Source organism: Periplaneta americana, chromosome 11 (genome assembly GCF_040183065.1).
Source record: "Periplaneta americana isolate PAMFEO1 chromosome 11, P.americana_PAMFEO1_priV1, whole genome shotgun sequence".
Taxonomy (NCBI): Eukaryota; Metazoa; Arthropoda; class Insecta; order Blattodea; family Blattidae; genus Periplaneta; species Periplaneta americana.
The window spans coordinates 15,973,465-15,998,395 of NC_091127.1; the positions used below are offsets into that span (position 1 = coordinate 15,973,465).

Sequence of the window (24,931 nt, forward strand, 5' to 3'; positions counted from 1 at the left end):
CCGCCAACATATTTATCACATACAAGTAAAGTGTTAATGCAACAAAAGTAAACTTCATGGGACAAAGTTGTTTCCCGGGGACAGAAGGGAGATGTTTATTTTCCGGGGGCAGTAGTTGAAATTGAGAGATAGGTAATGTCTGGTTACACTATGTGTAGGCTATATACTCGAGAGTTTCAAAGAAATGTACGCTTTCAACTTCCCTGTAGCGGATTTTTTTTTCCGCATATCGTCTCTGTCAGAGTGCTGCATTGGAGTTAAATCGCTCGCTTGAACTCGGTCGAGTGTCGCACCCTCGAGTGAGATACGATCGGTCGTGATACGCTCGTAATAAATAGAAGCACACTACAAGGTCATCTCAGCGACAGGTCTTATCTTGTATGGAAGGCGACAGATAAGATACACATATATTTTGCTCACACTGTAAAAATTAGGCTTTATTTTCTGCGTTTATGACAAACGTTTAATGGAACAGTCAGTGGAACGTACCAAAACTGGAACATGAAGTTATAAATAAAATAGTATGAACAACTTCGATATTCAGTTATTATTGCTAATTAATAATTATTCAATATTTGATTTGCCCCATATATAATATGATAGGTCCTGGCTGCAAAAGGGTATCTGTCGGATACAGGAGGGAGAGCCATTAATCCTTCCCATTGAAGGCTTTAAGGAACCAACCTGGACAAATACCCAACGTCCCATCCCTACCTTCCCGTGGTGCAGCTGTTAGTAAGCATAATTTTACAAGCTGAACTAAAGGGAGGGGCTACTCATCAATTAGCACTGGTCAGCTTGATGAGTTAATGACTGAATTTGGTATAATTTTCCTCTATTCAATACCTAATTCCCTTTTTACCCTTTCCTATCCATTCCTCTGACTGAACTCTTACTTTCTTCGACCCCGACGGCATTAGAGCATTCGAGGCCTAGGGGTTCATTTCACGTTCCTTCCTCCTCTTTCTACTTTTCTGTTCCTAGTGCTGACCTGCTGTGGCACTAAAATCGTCCTCCATTGGCTTAAGGAGGGAAAGCTGGTGATCAACAAGATCTCCCGGCTAGGTCCAATGGACCCGTCGACCAACAGCAGGTGTGGTCCTCCAGACATTCTGGGGGTTGTGTGTGAATGAAGTAGCCACCAAAACGTTAAAATACGGTGTTCACTTAAATCGGCTACAACTTGCCATTTATATACCTCAAAATCTGTGCTTCAGTGGCTGGCCATGATAATATCTTTGAAAAATATTGGAGTGCAAGAGGTCAAATGACTTTATTGTCAAACGCCTGACATTAGAAAACAACAAGAACAACATATGATAGGTCCATACATAGTGTTCCGCCTATATACTGCGACAATGTAGAAACGTTTTACAAAATATTATTGATATAGCAGTAGATTAATAACAATATTAGTACAGAGATAACGTCACAGAAAATATAATAAAACGAATAATCATGCTGCACAACTGTTACAGACCAAAAGATTGATACACTAATTAGAGATTATTATTATTATTATTATTATTATTATTATTATTATTATTATTATTACTAGAAAACTTGATACAGTTCTTGCATTATCGTGATTGTGTTCTCCGTTTATAATAATTACATTTACATCCAATAACATCTATCAGATGTGGCAAAAACAAAATAACTCCTGTGTGGGGGGGGGGAATTACCTACATCATTTATATTACATTTTAAAGCAAGTTTTGTAGTTATACTATGGAGAGGTTAGTTAAACACTGCAAAGTTTTGAAATGATAAACGTCTATGATGTTAATACACAGTTCATCACTGTAACAAGAACGAATGTCTAACGCTCGGCTTATACCGTTCGAGGATTTATCGCTCGTGACAATTTTATCCATCATGCATGTACGCTACCTATCGGATTATGCTATGAACTACTTGGCGCTCGAGCGCAAACGTCCGATGCAGACCGTTCCTATTAAGTATATTTGAGTCAGTTCATCAGAGAATATAAAAATAATCATTTTACTAAGAAATTAAGATATGCTTATTAAAAATTCGGTGAATAATAGTCTAGGGTACACCACCTTGTAGCATATTTGAAATTACTGGGATAGCATAGAAATAAGAGCTGAATACTGTTTGAAGACTTGCGGACATCTATGAGTATATCTAAGAATTGCTTTGAAAAAATTGGTTAAACGAGCGCTTCCAACCTTCAACTGACTTCTCTGTAATACCAACATAACTTTGGTAACATTACGAAAGTTTCACGTCAGTGTACACTCAGGCTATGCCTTGCATATTCGAATCTGTGACAGGTTAGTTTAGGCTTTTATTATACTTTGCATATACGAATCTCCGCAGGATTTTCAAACCTGATGAGTTTTATTTAGTGATGTCAGCGTAATGTCAGACGTGGAAACGAAGTTACAATATAGGAATTTTGTGTCTATTTCATTATTATTTGTTGTGCTTCACTGTATTCCAGTGGTTATTAAATTAATATAAGTTTTACTTTCTTCACATTACACTACATCGTATCGTGTGTTTTATGTTCCTACGTTTATTTTCTTCCCTAGAAATCACAATGTTTGCAATTCCATTACCACGCACCTCTCGTTTCACACGTGATTTACTATATTACTGAACAATTTCCTTTTCTTCAAATATTTCTCTATAAAATCCTTAACTTTTAAAATCCATCTCCGCAAGAAATCCCTTACAAATTCGAGCATTTTCACTTCCAAAATCATCTGAACTACTTGAACGCTCGTCTTTCCAAAAATATAACATAGGCACAAGGAAAAAAAAAGCTTTATTTTTCCCTAAGAGTTAATTAATACAAGCAGAACTTACTATGTCTTCAAATTGCAACCCATTTAAATAAACATTTTATGACAGAAGATAGTCACAGATATTATTTTATAAAATTAATGAAGTCCTAATCGTTAAGGAAAAATGACACTTTTCGTCAAAATTTTACTTTTTGAAAATAATAGTTTTTCCTAAGATAAAGGGACGATCGCATTGCAAAATGAATGAGTCGCTCTTTATAATGAAAGTTTTCTTGCTTTTCAGACTCTTTTTAAAGACGATTTTTGTATTCGAGAGTAAGTGCTCATAAAATATTTTATTGAACGGTTTGCTTTCATAGTGCTGTCAGTTGATTGACAAGCAATGCATTTGAGATATCACTACAAATAACTAACGTCTTTCATGTCTTTATACAGGGACATCATTTTATTTTTACTTCAATTTTTATTGTACCTGAGTTTTTGAATGTACTTCACTCCCACCCCTTCTACGAATGAAGTTCAACCGTCTTCCACACAGATCCAAGTCATAGTAGCCTTACCGTCACAGTACGTTTCAAAAATATGTTCGCGTTTTCCAATGACGAAAGAGCTTTCAATATTGCATCATTTTCGCAAAGGTACTGTCGTCCATTTGCCTATGTCGCATTCCGGTTTTCCCCACCAGCTTCTATTCGCCTCTCGGTAAGGGCTAGTGACTGGGCTGTCTTAGCTCTTTTCTGAGAACATTAATTTCTGTTAGGAATTGGTCAGAGCGTGGTGCCGACCACACCACCTCATTCTAGTGCCGAGGTCATGGAAAGCATGGTGCTCTACCTCCATGCCCCCCAAGTGCCTTCATGGCATGTTACGGGGATACCTTTACCTTTTATTGGACATATACGTAATATTAAACCCATACAACTGTTTAAAACAACTTAAATAAAAGGGCCTCGTTAAGTAATTAACTGTCACGTGATTTCCCTTCTTTCTACGATCCTGCGACATAATCACTTGGACGGACAGTAGATAGCATGTCTGAGTAATTTTATCTTTTCGGATCGAGCAGAAGTGAAGATTGAATTTACAGTACGTAAGGTACTCTTTTATAGAGTAGGTACAGAATTATTTCAACATGAGTTAGGCCTACTAGTACGAAGGACGAAACTGGTAATTGGAATTGCATACATTAATCGAAATGAACCGCCACCATTTTGAAAAATGTGTTTAAATATCCATATTATGATTATTTTTCAATTTAACTTCATCCTCTATAGTGTACGCTAATGTGCTATAGACACTCTAATATACACTGCATAATGAATACGTCCGTATGGGAAGCTCAGTTCGTGAGTAAAAACACTCATTGTTAATACTGTGCTGTATTCTGATTAAACAAAAACCTAATGAAAATTATCAAACTCAAAAGCATGATAATTCATAGTTTACGTAAATGGATGAATTACTTTTCTTCCCTCCTATACCTAGTAAAGTGATTTGTTTGTATATTACGCCATCGAACTTCAGTCATGGAAGGGGTTAGCAACCGTTGATTCAAAGGTGTAGGCAGGTTAATATCAGAAATGTTAGTAAAAATAAAATGATGTCCCTGTACATTTTTCAAGTGTTTTGTAAGTGGTAAAGTAATATTAAACACAATTAGAATGTAGGAAGAGCTATATAAGCGGAATTTGTGAACTTAATTACATAAATAGGATACATTAAAACATTACAATGTATAACAGAAGTCGATTATCTTAATTTTTGTGTTACATAAAATGTCTTTTGTGCTTATTGCAGAAATCAGAGAGCTAAGTAAATGGCTTAATTTCCGCATGTATTATAAACAAGAGAATGAACTATAGACACGGACGTCATGGTAACGTGATTAAGAACTGACTTGTGACTCGCGTAAGACGTAGGATATGGAAGTGTTTTGTCGTATTCATGTGACACAGATTTATTTAATTTTACGAAGTAGACAGAAAGTATTGTGACACTCTTAACACAATTGATTTCGAAATTTTAATGCAAATAGGCCATTTTTAGCATCCCTAGGGAAAGTGATACTGCTTGTTATCTTTCTGTCCGTCCGTTCATTTGCGTACAGTATTGTATTCCAATACATTGTACGTATTTTGCTCATACTGAAAATCTACGAATCAATTCATCGGGAAAATATGAACATAAAATACAGTTATTTTTAAGAAATAAACCTCGGTGCTGAAATACATACAGTGGCATTCCTTCAAACTCGGCGGTAACGAATCTCTTATTGATTTTTTATGCAAAAATAAATGAAACGTGAGCTTACAGACCGAATGTACCCAAAAATGTTTGGTTCAGAGTAATGATTTGTCTACATAATTGTGTTCCAACTTGAACATTTTTTCAGGCAAATTTTTATAGCTCAAATACAGTATTTTATGCTCGACCATGCCGAAATGTAGTAATTATACACCGGGTAGCAGCCCTTTAACGGACCTCATTAAAGTACACCTATTCATTAAAGTTCAGGTGTTCCACCAATCAGAAAACACCATTGTACCAATATGAAAGCGCAAGTATCGATTATTCTCGGATATGCAATCGAAAGACAACTAGCGAAACGTCACGGAGGCTGGAAATCCAATACTGTCGCAGAAGGTTATGTTCTGTTACTATAATAATTAGCGTTAATTGTAAATAATATTCAAATAAATTCAATTTGTCAGCTCGTTTTTCAATCTCTAAATCAATTTCAAGGTTATATCAAGATTAACGTTTATTTTACTCTCTAGATTATATCAAGGTCAATGACATTTGTTTCTCGGAAAAAATCAATACTTTCGCGTCTGCGTACATCTCACAATTTACGAGATATTGCACAAGGTCAGTTCCGCTCCCCAATCAGATAAGAATAACATGAATACTTATGAATAATTTCAAGTTAGAAATATGGTCGAGCATAAAAAGTCGTATGAAACTTGTCTATAATGGTAATTAAGACGTTCGTATGAAAATTATGAAACTCGCTTGCGCTCGTTTCATAAACATACTCGCGTCTTAGTTACTACCATTATAGGCTCGTTGCATAATGTACTATTAAGACATTGAGAGGATTTTTATGGATTACTGTACTTGAAGGAATTAATAAGTTACGTAAAATATCTATGTAGAGATAGAGCAAGAAGTGGTGTACTATAGTCTCATTTTTAGAGCAAAGATCATACTTGTATTGATAAAATCTATTTTCCCCGTTTGAAGCTCGGATTTCTTAAGATACTGTCATTTTATTTTACGGTGATTATTGCTGAAAAATAATATACATATTTTACGAGTAGTACGTGAAGCTTGTCAAATTTTGCAGTGTACGAAGAACCCTTTAAAGACAGACGTACATATAGTAAAAGTTTGACCGAAGAAAATCTCAAATGACTTTTCTGTAATGACAGTCCCGAAGTTGAATTAATTTATATTATAGAGCCTATCCCTGTTCTATAATAATTAGCCTACATAGGTACTCCTAAGTCGCTATCATGCTATTTTCTCTCTTGGACATATTAATAAAAATCTGTCCATTAGCCACGTGCGTGTTTCATACCAAGTAGGTCTATAATTTATAACTTATTTGATTACACTTATCTGAATATAGTGTTGAATTGAAATCACAAAGCAACATAACTTAATTAAGTTTTGATATTAATATTAATACCAGTATTATAATTAATTATTAATTACGTTCAAATTTCACAAGCTTATATACGGGCATATCAAAAGTCCGGTAACACTTTCAATATTTTATTACACAAAAAATACAAATGATAGTACTTTCAAACACACGTCAGTTTAAAGTCAGACTCTCAAAGTTCTGTTTACACCTTACAGAGATTCAATGTGTGAACCACGAGTGACTCGGCAGATGTCCAAACGATAATCAAATTCTTCCCATACTCTTTTCAACATATCCTCTGTGACCGTGGCGGCAGCTTCTCGAATTCTGGTTTTTAGTTCCTCTAAATCACGTGGCAAAGGCGGTACAAACACACGGTCCTTTAGTTACCCCCATAGAAAAAAGTCACATGCAGTCATATCGGGTGACCTTGGTGGCCATGTCATGAAACATCTGTCCCTTACTCCAGCACGTCCTATCCAACGATCAGACATCTCCATATTCAAGTAAGCACGAACTGCATTGTGGAAATGTGGCGGAGCCCCATCTTGCTGAAAGATGAAATCGCCATCGAGATCTTGTCTAAGTTGAGGCACCAACCATTGCTCCAACATGTCCAGATATGAATGTCCAGTCACAGTAGCCTCAATGAAGAAGAAAGGTCCGTACAGTTTTCATTGTGACAACGCGCAGAAAACATTCACCTTTGGTGAATCACGCTCATGTTCAATGATTCTGTGAGGTTTCTGTGTACCCCAAACACGACAGTTGTGCTTGTTAATTTTCCCACTCGTATGGAATGTCGCTTCGTCGCCGAAAATTAAGCGGCTGAATAACTTTGAGAGTTTGACTTTAAACTGTCGTATGTTTGAAAGTGCTATCATTAGTAGTTTTTCTGTAATAAAATATTGAAAGTGTTACCGGACTTTTGATATGCCCTGTATTTAAAATCGATAGCGACTTCGATTTTGACTCGACATTTCTTTTGCAGCAAATTGTGGTGTACAAAATGGTGACTTTTCATACCTCTCATGGAAGCACATAATATTATAATAATGTAAAGAAAGTCATTATCTGATTATATATCCCTTAAAGATTTTGTATTAGAAGAGAGTATCTATATTGGGGACTAACCAGCCGAGAGGAGAAGCAAGTAAAGTTTCTTCTTCCTCTTTCGTTTTACAAGCAGAACCATTATTGCAAGCATTAAAAGAGACAGAGTATATTAAGAATTCCCTATGATTGTGTGTACCGTCTACAGGGGAACTAAGGTAAGATTTAAGTGTGTTTAACGAACGGAAATTAATAAACTATGTATATTTCCATTCCATTAGTTTCCTTTACTGCAAACCAAAATCATTGCTGCCAACATAACAATTAGAAAATAACTGCCAGTTGTCATATTTGTCAGTACTCGAAATTTGAAATAAAGTTGGTAAAAGAAAATTCAACCTGATATCTAGAAAATCACTATAATCCACTAGCATATATAGTAATAGAGGGAAAATGGTTAGCGTATTAAATAAGCTGATCCGGACTATAAGTGCTTTGAACAAAACGATATGCAGCATTCTTCCCCTTTTCTAAAAATAAAAAAAGCCCCAAATCACACTTGCAGAGTAGTGTGAGTTTTTAATGTTAAGTCCGGATTCAGCCAGGGTTGCACCTGTCACCAGAGGTTGAAATATTAGAGCGAGGCGATTCCTTAGCACCTGACTCCGCCGTTACGTCAAACCAATATGTACTCATTACAGGGGAGAAGCGGCAGTCAGTGAAGATTTATACTTGGCTACCGCTGACGTCAAGCAGGAAGGTACTGTTGACAGGGTCGTCGGGGTCATGAAAGTCATGGGAACGAGCTGATTGGATCTCGGATCCCAAGAAATTGCTGTAATAGGTCGGCAAAGACTTCTCGTTTCGGGGTCAAAGCACTAGCTGCGACAGCCCTCTCAGTGCCCGTTGAAATTTGAACAAGAAATTGATCGTTTTCCAAGATTTCTACTTTCTCTTTACTGTTACGTGGAGAAAATGCAACAATGTTAAAGTCGATTTATTACTTTTAACCAAAATATGGTATTTATTTATTGTAGGCCACCTATAATTGGCAATACTAGGAAATATAGTAATTCTTTATAACACTGTACTAACTGCATTAATCGTTAATTATTAAAATGACTGTTAAGATACATCTTCGTGGTCACGTCTCAATTATTTGAATATTTAGATATATCTGTGGTGAAATCCTATGCCTGTCATATCGGACAATTATTAAACAAGTTTCGGTTTATTTTCGTCAAATATTTTAACTGAATTATTTACATACATAATGTAAATGATATGTTTCCAATCGCATAAAGGTGGTACTGTATAACTCATTGAATAAAAATATCTGATAATGTTTTGTTATGGTTATAGACTTCCTAGAAAAATTTTTTGCAAGTTATATGGTTTTTGTGGCCAGCCTCATGGTCTAGTGGTCAGAGCTTCTGGCTATAGTTCATGAGGTAGCGGGTTCGATTCCCGGTTAGAGCACAGGAATTTTTCCTTAAAGGGGATTATTCCTGTGTTCGTCCATGGTCTGGAATTTAGGTTAAGTTTAGATTTAAGACCTCTCCTGGCAACACATTATCATAATCATCCTATCACACCATCGGGGTAATGTAACTCCGCCTTTTAGGCGCCCCAACCTCAGAGTGGGTTACAATTAAGCCACGGCCAGGAGAGAAGACCAGAAATGTCGAAAAGACAACCTGGTGGCATTGGATAAAAAAATATATATGTTTTTTGTAAAAGTGAAAGGTGTTGTATTCTTGAAAAACTCAAGTGAACAAGGACCATGGAACATAAACCAATGGTGAACAGAATCGGGAGCATAAAACTGCAGATGTCAGTAAGATAAAATTCCTCTCAAGTAAGAGTAATGAATGTGTCAATGAATAAATAAATAAATAAAGTAAATAGATAAATAAATAAATAGATAAATAAATAAATAAATAGATAAATGGATAAATAGGTAAATAAATAGATAAATACATAAATAAATAAATAGATAAATAGATAAATAAATAAATAAATAAGTAAATAAATAAGTAAATAAATAAATAAGTGAATAAATAAATGAATGAATGAATAAACAAACAAACAAATAAACAAATAAATAAATAAAAGCCGGCCTGAAAGACGCAAGTGGTGGAGGCATGTAAAGTCTCTACTGCTTGGTTGGAAGAGTTGTGGGTTCGAATCCTGCCTCGGGCATGAGTGTTGTGTTAGTGTTGGGATTAGTTTCAGTGAAAGGAAACACAAAAAAAGAGACAGAAAAAACATGGAAACATTAGGAAAATGGCCTCTATCCGGCAAAATTATAAAACAAATAAATACATAAGAAACTATTGAATAGATAAATAAGTAAATAAACAAGTAAACATACAACTAAACAAATGAAGTAAATACATAAGTAAATAAATAAACAAATAGATAAATGGGTAACTAAATAAATGAATATGAAAATAAAAAATGAATGGATGAATAAAAATATATAAATTAATTAAATAAATGAATGAATGAATAATAAATAAATAAATAAATAAATGAGTAAGAAAATAAATGAATCATAATAAATAAATAAATAAATGAGTGAATATGATGATAAATAAGTAAATGAGTAAATAAATAAATGAGTAACAAAATAAATGAATAAGATAATAGGCCTAAATAAATAAATAAAATAAATGAATAAGATAATAAATAAACAAGTAAATGAGTAAATAAATTAATAAATGAGTAACAAAATAAATGAGTATGGTAATAAACAAATAAGTAAATGAGTAAATAAAGTAATAAATGAGTAACAAAATAAATGAATAAGGTAATAAATAAATATGTAAATGCATAAATAAATAAATAAATGACTAACAAAATAAATGAATATAATAATAGACAAATAAATAAGTAAATGAGTAAATAAATAAATAAATAACAAAATAAATGAGTATGATAATAAACAAATAAATAAGTAAATGAGTAAAAAATAAATAATTTAGTGACAAAATAAATTAATAAGGTAATGAATAAATAAGTAAACGAGTAAATAAATAAATAAATAAATAAAATGAGTATAATAAATAAATAAATAAAATAATTCAGTAACAAAACTATTGAATAGAATAGTAAACAAATTCATTAAAATGAATTAATAAAAATAAATAAATAAAATTAAGATCAGCCGCAAAGAGATAATGATTTTTTAAATTTTGAAGATCAGTCTGTTAATGCCCAAGTTAGCAACATTAAATGCACTATACATAGATATCCGACTTCCGAGCCCATTTGCCATGCGGATCGAGTTTGTTATTCTCTGTTATTTAGATTTCTTTTTCTCTTTCCATTTGTTAATGCAATTTATTTACGAAGCAAACACAACCAACAGCGCCTTACGGATGTAGGGAGACATTCAACTATGTATCCCTGCCTTTGCTTTGTCTTACGCCATGCTGATAACATAGCCACGGAATCCTACCACTTGTAAATATACATATAGTACAGTGTTGCTTCATATGATCACAGTAGCGAGGGTGGAAAGGCTAGAAAAAGCTGAAGCTTATCATTATCGTGAAGGAGAGCGAATCCTATCACTACGTGCATCTGAGAATGCACAAGGCGCTTTCCCAGCCCATACCAGATTTCGAGCAGGCAACCCCTCTCTTCTTTAGCCCAGTCTCCGCGCGTCGCCAGCCGGCGTTCTGATGGTAGGAAATGGTATTGGTGCCTAACGTGCAGAAACGGGAGAATCACGAGAAAAATCAAGTTCGCCATAAGTGCCACTACGGATTTGAAAACTTCCAGGCTTAATCGAGACCCGGACCGCTTGTGTGATAGGCTGATGGTCTAGACCGCAGGTTACTAAACATACCTGATGCGACATTTTTGGTTTTTGCACTGTTACAAGTGTTATTTTACGACGCTTTATCAACTGCTCTGATTGTCTAGCGTCTGAGTGAGATGGTGATAATGCTAACGAGGTATGTCCAGGGTTCATCGCCGAAAGTTACCCAGTATTTGCTCTTAATGGGTTGAGGGAAAACCCCGGAAAAACTTGTCCCGGGGTCAGGATTCGAACCCTACAAACATACAAAGTTTCGGAGTTATAGATCGTCTTAGTCACGAGGGAAGTCGGAATTAAGGGAACCAATCTGTTGGATTTATCAAGAACTATTATGAAAGAAGAATCTATTGAGTCCGTACCAATAATTATTCCCTTTGAGGAGAAAGGCTCTTGGTAATGAATCCAAAAGATACGTTTTCTTTTTTCTTTCCTTCTGTGGTAATGTACCTCCGGAACATTGTATTCCAATGCATACCATCCCATTGTGGAATCCTGGGAAACGAGAATGCGGATGCTTTAGCAAAGAAGGGCAGCACTGCTACTTACAGACCTGTTACTAAATCTACGTATTACTCTGTGAAAAGATTTATTAAATCTACATACTTAGAGTTCCACAAACAAAATTTGATAACACAATCCCAAGGGAAAAAGTGGAACTCTCTGCATCATAATCCACAGTTGATTCCCGATTTACCACGCAAATCGTCTGTAGCTGCATTTAGATTGGCAACAGGCCATGACTGTTTGGCCAAGTATCTGCATAGAATTGGAATATATCAGTCTCCTAACTGTCCATTGTGCAACTCAAATCAAGAAATGGATTCAGAACATCTCAAAATCTGTGCGTCAGTGGCTAATCATATCTTTGAAACATATTGGAGTGCAAGAGGTCAAATGACTTTTGTGCGAGATCGTGCGTATTTGCTTGCTTTCCGCACAAAACCTATATGCGGTAAGTGTGAAATACCACATTCAGTATTCCCAACGTAACACACATAACAATTTCCCTCTTCTTACCGTTTAAGCGCCATATTCATTTTACTGCTTTAGGCTTTTAACATACTATTTTTAGAGACGTTTAACATAGTAATAATTATAAATTGGAAACTTACCACTGCAATTTCACTTAAATTGCACTGTTAATTATTGTTTTTAAATATTTGCAAAAATTAAGTAAACTCTACAACACCACAAAAGTTACTGCATTTGTAATGCAAGTAACATTAAGGAAGCCGTGAAAAAATCAACAAGATTCCAGATGCCGATGTTATTACTGCAATATGTTATATAAATAATATTATTAAAATATTAAAATGAAAAATAAATCATTACATAACCTTACCGTTTGTTTTAAGTTCGCATTTATAGACTGGGGGAAAAAAAGACAGACTTATATCACGGCCTGCTGGAATATAGTAAACACAGCAAACATTTTATAGCAACAATTTGAAGATAGATATTTTTGTTTTTAAAAGTTGCCGTCATTGAACAGAAACCAAGATGGAGATTTCATTGCAACTAATTAGAAATTCGTCTTTCAGGTATGTAATAAACGATCTTCGCACAAAATAATGTACGATACACGAGCGGTATGTTTGTTTTCATGTTCTCGGAAATTAAAAAAGCTCAACTACGTTTCGCTTTTTTCAATCTTTTCCTCGAACATGAAAACATCAACATACCGCTCTTGTAACGCATATTACTATATTGTCAAATGCCTGGCATTAGAAAACAACAACAACAACATTGTGTGTTTCTACATCTACGATACAATGCAAAGTAGGCCTAAAAAAAGCTCGTACAGCGTGAAAGTGTCAGATCATACGTTACTGGCTGTACGTCGTTATCTTGACGAAATATGTTGAGAACCACTTTATATCGTGTCGAAACATGCCATGCCGGTTTTTTTAATGTTGGGCATGTGCCTTTGTGTTACCTGTGTGCTGTTCGTGAACGTTGAGACGCCGGATTTGTCGTCCGCCGACCGCGAGGAGGCTATAAAGCGTCGGGACGCCGACGAGAAACAGAAGTCTGTAGCCGAGATGCTTCCTTGGCCTAAACTCAGGCCTCGCGTTGCTTTTTACCATATCAGTCAGACGGACGGGTGTGAACGATAGCAGCGCCCCGGAGTCACTCGAGAAAAGCGCCAACTTGTGCAGTGCGGCCCGCCTGTCGCTATGGGCGGGAGGCTGCAGTGTCGGCTATTTAAACTGCGCTGTTGCGAGATAAGATCAGTGTTGCCACCAGGTGTTTACTAGTTTGTATCAAGTCAGAAACCACCAGAATGCCACTGAATACCTACAATGCAGAAAGCTACTGAACTGCTAACCTTTTATTAAAATGTAGACTGATAAAAATTGCTTCTTCATTGTTCTATATACACTTTTAACACTTATGTAATCACTGATTAACTTTATAACTTTTTACTGTCCATGGTTTGTCCACAAATGGATCTACAAGACGCATTGATATCATCGCTATCTCGACAAGATCAACAAGCGGATTCATAATTGATCCAACTGTAAGGATGGAAATGTACGAAAATCAACCTACTGAGGTACATCAAGAAAAATGCGACATATACGACCCCACTATACCATATTATAAGAAAAAATATCATCTAACATCGATCGAAGCTATTGGATTACTGATTGGGGCTAAAGGGACGATCACAAAAAGATTCGCGCATTTTTGCAAGCAGTTTGGTCTAGGACAAACTCTTGTGACTGAAGTATCTCTGTCTGCAGTAAAGGGATCTATAAAAATCCTAAGAAACCATCTCTACACGTAAATAGATTGATCTTTTTCTATGGCGATCTGCTCACTTAAGTTGGGTCTTGCAACTAGAGCTAAATAGTCGACTGTGATTACTTGATAGCAAATAGATACCGTACTAGGAAATTTTATGTTTCTTCTGGAATTAATGATCTTTTGTTTAGTCGTCTTCAATTATTTATAATTGTGTTATTTCTTTTTTTCTTTTCCTTCTCCATTGTTTTTTTTTTTCATTATAATTGTGTACCTACCATTTACTCAAAACAACAACAATTTTTTGGTAAGCTTTGTCTTCTAGGCAGCCTTCACTTGGAGGAAGCTGAATAAAATTCAAAATAAATATGAGGAAATTACCTAGGCTTTGAAAAATGACGAACATCACTTCGAAACTAGTCTGCCAAGTAATTTCCTCATATTAACACAGTAAAGAGTTATAAAGTTAAACAATGAAAAAAAAAACTGCTGTTTAATAAACATGTTTGTATTAAATTATGCCCGAGTTATCAGAGTCTTAAGAGAAACTGACTGTGGATTAGAAAGGTGCAGGCAATGATTTCAGATAATATTCTTCGAAGGAATAGCAAAAATGAAACGGCGAGAGAGAGAGGACTGAATGGAATTAGTAAACTTTAGGTTATAATTGATCTGGTAATGTTTTGAACTTCTATTAGGCATCATCATCATCATCATCATCATCATCATCATCATCATCATCATCATCAGCATCAGCATCATATCGTCATGTGAATGCAAGAACTAGGTAACTCGAAATTTGTGTTTTTTAGTTATCTCTGTTAGAGCATAGCAAAAATCGCACAAAATGTAATGCAAGAACTAGGTAACTGATCGAACGATACCAGCGACCTCTATTTTCCAATGTAACAAATAGATAAAAGAAATCAAGACATATTCCTTAGTGCAATAAATAAGTAAATAGGCAATACCTCAAAATAGGAAAAATTGAGTTACCTAGTTCTTGCATTCAGGTGATGATATGCTCCTCATAGTACATAGTGTTTTGCGATGATTGGACCGTTTCGTTACTAGTTCTAAAGTATAAATATTAACTAAATAATAAAAATCTATTGCATTTCTAGATAAAACTGTTCTAAAATCAAAACTGGTTAAAAGAATTCTGCAGTGCTTGGGAAAAGTGACATGTCAGTTTCCACAAACCTTTTTTGATAATTTATTGACAACTTACGCTGGTTTATGTCGATTTGATTTTTTTCTGTATGAATTATTGTAATGGGAGGAATACCTATGTATTTTTTTCCAAGCGAACAGATGTTCCATAAGTTGTCAATAAATTATCAAAAAAGATTTGTGGAAACTGACTTGTGTCATTTTTCCCGAGGACTACAGAATTACAATCAGAAATAAACATTCATTCATTCAGTGTTCTGCCCAAGACCAGGTCTTTCACTACAAGCGTAGCATTCTCCATTCTTTCCTATTTTCTGCCTTCCTTTTGTCTCCTCATGTGATCTTATCTTAATGTCGTCTATCATCTGCTATCTTCTTCTGCCCTAAACTCTTCTCCCGTTCACCATTCCTTCCAGTGCATCCTTCAGAAGACAGTTTCTTCTCAGCCAGTGACCCAACCAATTTCTTTTCCTCTTCCTGATCAATTTCAGCATCATTCTTTCTTCACCTACTCTTTCCAACACGGTTTCATTTCTTATTCTGTCTGCCCACTTCACACGTTCCATTACTTTAGATCGCCTCTGGAGTTAACAGAGCCTCCTAAGAAACGAATATTTGTATGTACTCTCCTGCGGATTAAGAAGCGTGAAGCAAACCACTCCATTTTAATAGCATAGACACTATGCGGTACGTTACCATGACGTTAAACCGTGGATAAGGATCGTCGGTAGGTTTTCTTATCTTTGGGCACAGAGTAAGAGCACGAAGTAATATTTCACATACAAGTAAGGGGAAAGAACTGTACCAATAATCTGAATTGAACTGTTTTTACTTGAATTTGGTAACTTTACTTTATATAAACCTAATAAAACATTTGAAAGTAAATCTTCTCTTTTTCTTCTGTTTGGGAGTATGCTCTGGTGTTAATTTTGATCCACAGACAATATGTCCAATATATTTCGTTCAGTGGCATATAGCCCCTACGGACATTTCGTCACAAAAAACTTGGTACACATTATTTTGTCCCGTCGGACATTTCGTCCACTGTCTGTTTCGTTCTGTCAAACAGTTCATCCGCAAAGTTTCGTACTAACTTGAGTTTTGTCCGTAAATGTTAAATGTTATGTTTTATTTAACGACGCTCGCAACTTCAGAGGTTATATCAGCGTCGCCGGATGTGCCGGAATTTTGTCCCGCAGTTGTCCGTAAATATTTTTCGTCCATTGCAATCATACTTTTCATTGTTTTGGATTTATGATAGAATAATACAGCATATATTATAACCGTTTTATTTATTTTAATTTTTATTTTTAAACAGATTTGGGAATTACGATCTTCCCTCTGAATCGGGATCTTCAGTTTCGTCATCACCTTCACAATAATTTTAGCTTGTAGCTTATTGCGCGCAAGTAATGGTCTATTTTATCTCTGAACATCTAGCATCACAAATCTCTCGTTTCACACATTTCCAATGTAATCTTGTTGCGGTATTTGTTAAAAGAACGAAAGTGTAGCAGTAATTATTATACACTAGAATATTTTACTCTTTGATGAAGTAATAACGTGTAACACATTGGATCCACTAAACATTTATATGGTCACTAAAAAATTGTACGGATGCCATGTTTGCTACTAACAATAGACAACACACTGTTTATAGTAGGCCCTATATTTTAATTCTGTTTCGATTTAAAGGCAGTTTTTAAGTTAAGTGCTGGACGAGTTGTGAAATTGGACGTAAGGTTGTTGACGAAGTATAGGCCTAGTACTGGACGAAAAGTGATCGTGGATGTAAGATAGTGGACGAACTAGCATTGGACGAAAAATTATCGTGGATGAATTGTCTATGGACGTAAAGCAGTGGACGAAATGTCCTGGAAGCTTAATTTTTAATGAGAAGAACATTACTTCGCATTTTTTCTAGGAACTGACACATTATTAATTTTTTTGATACTAATATTTAAAGTGTTGTTAGCTTATTCATTTTTTTTTAAACTTCCTCTGTTCATCATTGTTAGTAGGCTTGTCTTTGTTATTGAAACTTGTAATACAATTTCATTTATAGTTTATAGTAGACTACACCAAATTTAATTTAAGAGGTGATACTGGTTTCATTTATCTCGTATTGTAACACTTATAAAAGGTTCGCACAATAGTATTTTATTTTCCTTTAATTACAATTTTCTTTTATGTTAACCACCCGCTCTCGGAAGATTTGAGGGTACAAATTACAAATTTACTGATGCCCTTCCAAAATAAACCCATATTCACTCCTCTGTTTCCTGGGCTCTACACTAATGTCGAAACGTTCGTCACATTTCAAACAAAATTAATTGCACTTACGTCTATTATTAAGTCTACTTAGTTTGCAATGCTTCGTTAACTATTATTTTACAGCGTCTCTTATTGCTGTAATAAATTCACAATGTCTGTGTTTTAATCTATTACATTTTATGTTCATCTTATTTTTTTTTCGTGTCTAGAGACAGTGTGCAGATGTAAAATTGAACGTATATAAATCAGTACTAATATTTATTACTGTAGTTATCTGCGTGACGGATGATTATCTACTCTTGTTGCAGTTTCACAGTACCAGGTTTTTTAGTAAGTTATTTTACGACGCTTTATCAACATCTTAGGTTATTTAGCGTCTGAATGAGATGAAGGTGATAATGCCGGTGAAATGAGTCCGGGATCCAGCACCGAAAGTTACCCTCATATTGAGTTGAGGGAAAACTCCGGAAAAACCTCAACCACGTCACTTTCCCCGACCGGGAATCGAACCCAGGCCACCTGGTTTCGCGGCCAGACGCGCTAACCGTTACTCCACAGATGTGGATCACAGTGCCAGTTAGAAACGCTGGGATTATAGTAAGAAAATTAATAAAGGGATTCAATTACTTTATACGTTATTTTGAACTATGTTCAGTTAAATTATTTATTTTTAAAGTAGATGTATTCATTCTTAAACTGAAAACTATTCCCAGTTCCAACATTTTTTTCTGGATTACTAGAATTTATATATGTAATTCGTTATGGTCTATGAAAGCCTTGAACATTAAATACACGCAATTCCTGAATGAAATATATTTCATGATACAAATATTATTATCCTGAAGAGGAGAGCGTATCATAGCGCTACGTTCATATGAGTGAATTTCTACGCTAACCCCCAATGCTGATGCATTCCCAGTCCATATCAGCTGACTAGTTAAGGTTCGTTGGGTATCCAGGTTTCGAGCAGACAATCCCTCTTGTCTCCACTGGCCGACGATCGGGGAATGCTGTGGAACAATAATGGAATGGAGATCGAAGGAAGTGTTGTAGGTGTCTAATATATGACAATGGGAGATCCTCGAAAAAAAAAAAAACCTGCGACCTTGACCGTCACAAGTGTCTCTAGAGCAGAGATGGGCATCGTGCCTCATTTGAGAAATAGTGCCTCACTGACCTTCACAGAGCTTATCGCTCTGAGTGACATCATCTTCACAGTCCCCGTTCCTCCCTCACGTAGCTCCTAGGCGTGGGCAGGTTCTATATCAGTTTCATAAGCAATATCAGTTGTGGCATAATGGCATTATCAAAGCAGTGTGTACGCGTTAGAAAACGATTATTTCATGAGAAATGGGAGGAAGAGTTTTTTTGCTGTTTAGAAGGGGAGAACATACGATGTATGTTATGCTCGAAAATCCTATTAGGCATTATTAAATTTAATAAACAACGACATTACTCCTTATGTCATAAAGAACATGCTAAATTAGAAAGTAAGATAAATTAAATATTATTTTTCGTACTATTCCGAAGAAAATGTATGATCTTAACATTTTCATAGTATACTAAATACGACATTATACCTTAAACACGCTGCATTAAAAGATACGAGGAATTAAATGTTGTTTGTACGTATTATTTCCAAAATAAATTTATAAAAAAAAAATATCAAATGTGCGTAGAAAACGAAATATGATTTTCTGAAATTATTTTAGGTCGAGAACGTGCAAATCTATTAAGTAATCTTGATAAACGCCAGAATATTCAAGAAAATAAACGTAGACAACGTGATGGAATATTATTGGCTAGTTACGCAATTTCTCACCTGTGATTTAAATTAATTCAATGATGAAGAGATAGTAAAGAGGTTTATTATTAAAGCTGCCGAATTAATTTGCCAAATTGAATAAAAGTTTTCGAGTCTCTTACGTTAACCAAGCGCTTTCCTAATAATTCGCCACTGACTGCCTTAGCGATTACGATAAGGTGACGCAGGTCACAGCAGTTTATATTTCCCATCCTACTCTGCAGTCTCCTCTCCTAGTAAACAAATTATTTCAAATCGAGTGCCTCACGTAACCGAAAATTGTGCCCATGTATGCTCTATAGGCTTTGCAGTGGAAAATGCTAAAGTTTTGACTCGAACCCGGGCCGTCTGCATGAGAAGCTGATGGTCTAGGCCACGCTGTCACCGCAGGGAATGATACAAGTAACCAGTGTCCCTAGTGTTGACGCCGTCTGAAACGAGACACAGATCTGAGGAAGGGGAGAAATTGTAATTAAAAAAAAACAAGATTTAGTGGAAAGAACATTGTATTGGCAGCCCTGAATTAGACAGCGGGACCCAGTTTCGTAAGAACCGCGCTGAGTGGTCAATCTCCGTGTAAACGACTTTATCTCCAGGTGACAGTGTGTGCACAATGTCATGGCGCACAAATAGGTTAAACAAGAGCAAATAACTAGAAACAGTAATTTACTGCTTCAGACTGAGGAAAATATTCCACTCCTCTCACAGCAGGATGTGGATAGACCTACTAGCTAACCGGAATTTACTAATGAAGGTACTTTCTGAGTTACAACAAATTTGCAGTCCAAAAATATACATTTTGAATAAGATTATGAGAGTTTAATATGTAAATATAAGAACCGTCACTATCCATTAATGCTCTGTTTAATTTAATTGTGATCATAGTAATTAGAATTCGCATACATTGAGATGTTATCTCTTCCATTCACTGTAACTTAAGGATGTGGAATGTATAAGTCTGCCTCTTTATCCTATTGTCTAGTTCTAGTGAGTCATGTGTTGTAGTGAGCCGGCAAAATATATTATTTATTTTCAGATAAAAGAGAATATTTTCAGTCACGAGTTTTGTTTGGGTGTGTTTCACGTATTGTTTAGAATGCGTATTGCTTATTGTTAGTAAAATGACATGTACATTTTTAATTTAGTAGTCTGACCCAATATTTTGGGTTTGCCCTGCGACACAGAATAGCTCACAATAAAATTTAAAATGAAAAATTATATAAACAGGTTTCAGACAAAATTGAATAAGACTTAAGAAAAAAATAGAACCAAGTGTAATTTAAATTGAATGTACACCATAAAGATGCTGACGAAATATCGCTACAGAAAGTTTTATTATGGTTGTGACGATGGCATCTTGAAGATCTCTCGTCAGCTTGTATTTTTCCCTCCACTTTACAAAGGCTTTCGGAATAGTGCCTCTCGCTCCGAAGAAGAGACCGGTAACTGTGATTTTTTCTATGTTGTATTTCGCCGATAGGTACTGAATCGTGGGCTCGTAGATTTTCTTTTTCTCTTCGTTCACTTCAGAGGTTGAGTGGCTGAGATTTCAAATCTGATGGTAGGATCAATTATTTCGGCTGACTTTATTTCTATTTATAGCTATGATATCGATCCTACGATTGCTTCCACCATCAACAATACAATGAACTTCCTCGTGAACGTCTAGATTTTTGGATCGAAGTGCATCATAGAACGTATGATGTTGTGACGTTTTATTCTGAGTACTTCTCCCTGTGGGCAACTCCCAAGCACATGTGGTAAAGTTTCATACTCACTGCAGTGCCTACAATGGGTTGTGCCTGTAGAGCGACCAGGAGAGAACGTACTGGTGCCACCATCGCAGTCATTTTTAGCATTTCTCTCCATTCAGAACTTGATAATCCGTCATGCTTGATGATCCACGAGTTGGCTACAGGTACTTCTTCAAACAATACAACTCCTTTTCCTTTCTGCGGGTATGCACACCAGGTTTTAAATTCACGGTACCGAAGATGTTGCCTTAATTGCTTCACGGATCCTGTAGCCTCATCTCTGCTCACTTGCAGTTCCGACAAGCAACGGGTTCTTATAGTTTCGTAGTCTCGTATAGCATTAACGTGCTCGTCATTTAGATTCTCTAGCTTGGTATTGATGTTGAGTTGCTGCAGATAGTCTTTATTATTCCCTGAAGGAGTAAAAACTCGTGTTCAGGGAGTTATGTAAACACATACTTAACACAAAGATAATTATTTGACACTAAGTGGGTCAAGAAAAAAAATTACAGGAATATATTAACTTTAAAAATACAATTTCAGTTTTAACAATTTAAATCATACAAATATATACACATATTAAATAAATATATTCTTTAAAAATTAAATTCCTAACGCTATTTTTGAAATGTCTGACACTAAAATTTTCCAAATTTGGCTATTTTTCAAATATTTTATTATAGAACCTTGGACCAAAGTAGGTACCATGGCTAAGAGAACTGAAGACATACCGGTATTATGTTATTCGGCTTGCGTGGATGGCTACTTGTAGTTCATTTATTGCATTTATTTTTGTGCGAGATCGTGCGTATTTGCTTGTTTTCCGCATAGAACCAATACGCGGTAAGTGTGAAATACCACATTCAGTATTCCAAACGTAACACACACAAAACAATTTCCATCTTCTTACCGCTTAAGCGCGACATTCATTTTACTGCTTTAGGCTTTTAACATATTATTTTTAGAGACGTTTAACATAGTAATAATTATAAATTGGAAACTTACCACTGCAATTTCACCTAAATTGCAATGTTAATTATTGTTTTTAAATATTTGCAAAAATTAAGTAAAGTCTACTACTCCACGAAACTTATTGCATTCCTGATACAAGTAACATTAAGGAAGCCGTGAAAAAATCAACGAGATTCCAGATGCGGATGTTATTACTGCAATATGTTATATAAATAATATTGTTAAAATATTAAAATGAAAAATAAATCATTACGTAACCTTACCGTTTGTTTTAAGTTCGCATTGATAGACTGGGGAAAAAAAAAAGACAGACGTATATCACGGCCTGCTGGAATATAGTAAACACAGAAAACATTTTATAGCAACAATGTTGAAGAAAGATATTTTGGTTTTCCGAAGTTGCCGTCATTAAAGAGAAACCAACATGGAGATTTCATTGCAACTAATTAGAAATTCGTCTTTCAGGTATGTAATAAACGATCTTCGCACAAAATAATGTACGATACACGAGCGGTATGTTTGTTTTCATGTTCTCGGAAATTAAAAAAGCTCAACTACGTTTCGCTTTTTCAGTCTTTTCCTCGACCATGAAAACGTCAACATACCGCTCTTGTAACGTATATTACTATTATTTATTCTTTATAAGTTTTTTTAATCAGATAGGACTAAATATTTTGTGATTGTCACGCCTATGTACGGTTATCCTGACAACTCTATTCCAAGATTCGATTTTGGAATGCGTGTGAAAATAATAATAATAATAATAATAATAATAATAATAATAATAATAATAATAATAATAATAATAATAGCAATAACTCCGCAACATCATAAGTTAAGCTAGAGATCTTAGAAATTATTGAATTCAGCCGAAAATAATATTTATTTACTAAATAATGAAAAAGGTAAATTCTTCTGGTACCATTAATGAAAAACAGTTGAATTTCACGTTCATGGCATATTATATCAGATGATAAAAATACTCGTATACATGGGGACAGGTTTCTTGCAGCAACACCGTAAGTTAAGCTAGAAGTCTTAGGAATTATTGAATTCAGCCGAAAATATTTATTGACTAAATAATGGGAAAGGTAAATTCTTCTGGTACCATTATTTCATTCGTTCATTTAGTGTTCTACCCAAGGGCAGGTTTTCTCTGCAAACCCAGCTTTCTCCAATCTTTCCTATTTTCTGCCTTCCTCCTTGTTTCCTCATATCATCCATATATCTTAATGTCGTCTATCATCTGATACCTTCTTCTACCCCGAACTCTTCTCCCGTTCACCATTCCTTTCAGTGGATCTCAGCCAGTAACCCAGCCAATTCCTTTTCCTCTTCCTGATCAGTTTCATCATCATTCTTTCTTCACCCAATCTTTCCAACACAATTTCATTTCTTATTCTGTATGTTCACTTCACAAGCTCCATTCTTCTCCGTATCCACATTTATTGTGTATTGTCTGAAGTGTTAATCTTGAGTTATGTTGACTATTTCGTTTATATGACGTCATTCCATTTTCGACCAATGAAGTGTAATGAAATTTTGAAATCCAACCAATCACAGTCAAACATCGCGATAATTTTTGCAGCTAGATTTATCGCTATCAATTTATCGCATGCTCGTTCTTTTGTTTAGTCGGTGTCGCCAACTGTTTCCCCGTAAATTGATGAGCATGAATCCATTAAGATGCACATGCACGGTTAAATTGTTCTTTCAACTTTACGCATTGAAGCAATGAATGCAAGATTGATTGCTAATATTAATTAATATATTTACGTAGTGAAGACGATGTTCAAAACGGTGCACCATGTAGACACAAAATCTTCATGCATCTTAATTGAACGTACGTTTTAAACTTCATCATTTCAATATTCTTCCCAGACTGCATGCACACGCGCATGGAAAATTGAACTGTGTAGATGCAGCTTCAGTCCCGTTACACACTACAGCGAGAATGCGTTTGTCGATCTATGGAAAGTGCTTTCCTGTAGCACGGATTAACGGCACAGTCTAGTATATACAGTCACGAAGCTCAATACGTAGTAAATATGCATCCATAGATAGTTGCTAACCACTAGGATCGCTAATATCGCCTCATTACAGACAGTGCGAAATACTACCGGCACAGTCTATTGTTCCTAGCACCCTCACAACTCAAGCTTCGTGATTGTATACGCTAGACTGTGGTAACGGTCGAAATAAGGCACAGCTGACACATGGTCCCGCTCCCACAGGTAACTAACTTAATTGTAGCCTATAAAATCTGTATTACGTGAATGAAATTAAACAATTAATAGAAAGTTAGATGTTCAAATTTATGTAACATCAGCGCATATCAAACCCAAAGACCTTGTATATTATATACAAGGTCTTTGATCAAACTGGTTCCCGTATGGCGTAATAAAATACGTGTTTTAATTATCCATACAGAGATGGCTTCACTGTTTAGCAACATATGTCTCGCTGTAGTGTGAATACATAAGCATTGCTTATATAACTGTTTCCACACAATATTACATAGTTCTTAGTTCTCGGTGTAGTGTGTAATGTAACGACGAAGTACTAAATAAAGTGTGAAATTCTACTTCCACATCTTCATCTTCTAATTTCATGCCCTTTGTAGGGTATCTGTAAAAAAAATACACTCCTTCATTCAGATTTGATAACTGCGTTTTCAACAATTCATTTAATTAATGTATTAATCAGGTTATTTGTAATTATATTATAAAATGTTTAAATTATATTATGATTTCAGCAGATAATGAAAACGTATTTCTGTTATAATAATAAGAGAAAAGTGCAGTACATGTAATTCACATTGTTAAACCTGTATTTCGCTTTTTTGCAATTGGCATTCCTGAATAACAACCAATTTCTTTATTGCAGTAATCGATATTC

The 24,931-nt window shown here is 35.2% G+C and overlaps 1 protein-coding gene across 1 annotated transcript in view; it reads right to left on the bottom strand.

Moving 5' to 3' along the window:
* LOC138708848 (sodium/potassium/calcium exchanger 3-like) overlaps nucleotides 1-13,508 on the bottom strand; it is a 67,732-nt gene extending 54,224 nt beyond the window's left edge. Inside the window, exon 1 of the mRNA XM_069839087.1 lies at nucleotides 13,245-13,508. Within this exon, the coding sequence (XP_069695188.1) occupies nucleotides 13,245-13,395 (151 nt within the window). The 5' untranslated portion in view covers nucleotides 13,396-13,508. The remainder of the gene's footprint in view (nucleotides 1-13,244) is intronic.
* Nucleotides 13,509-24,931: the final 11,423 nt, after the last annotated feature.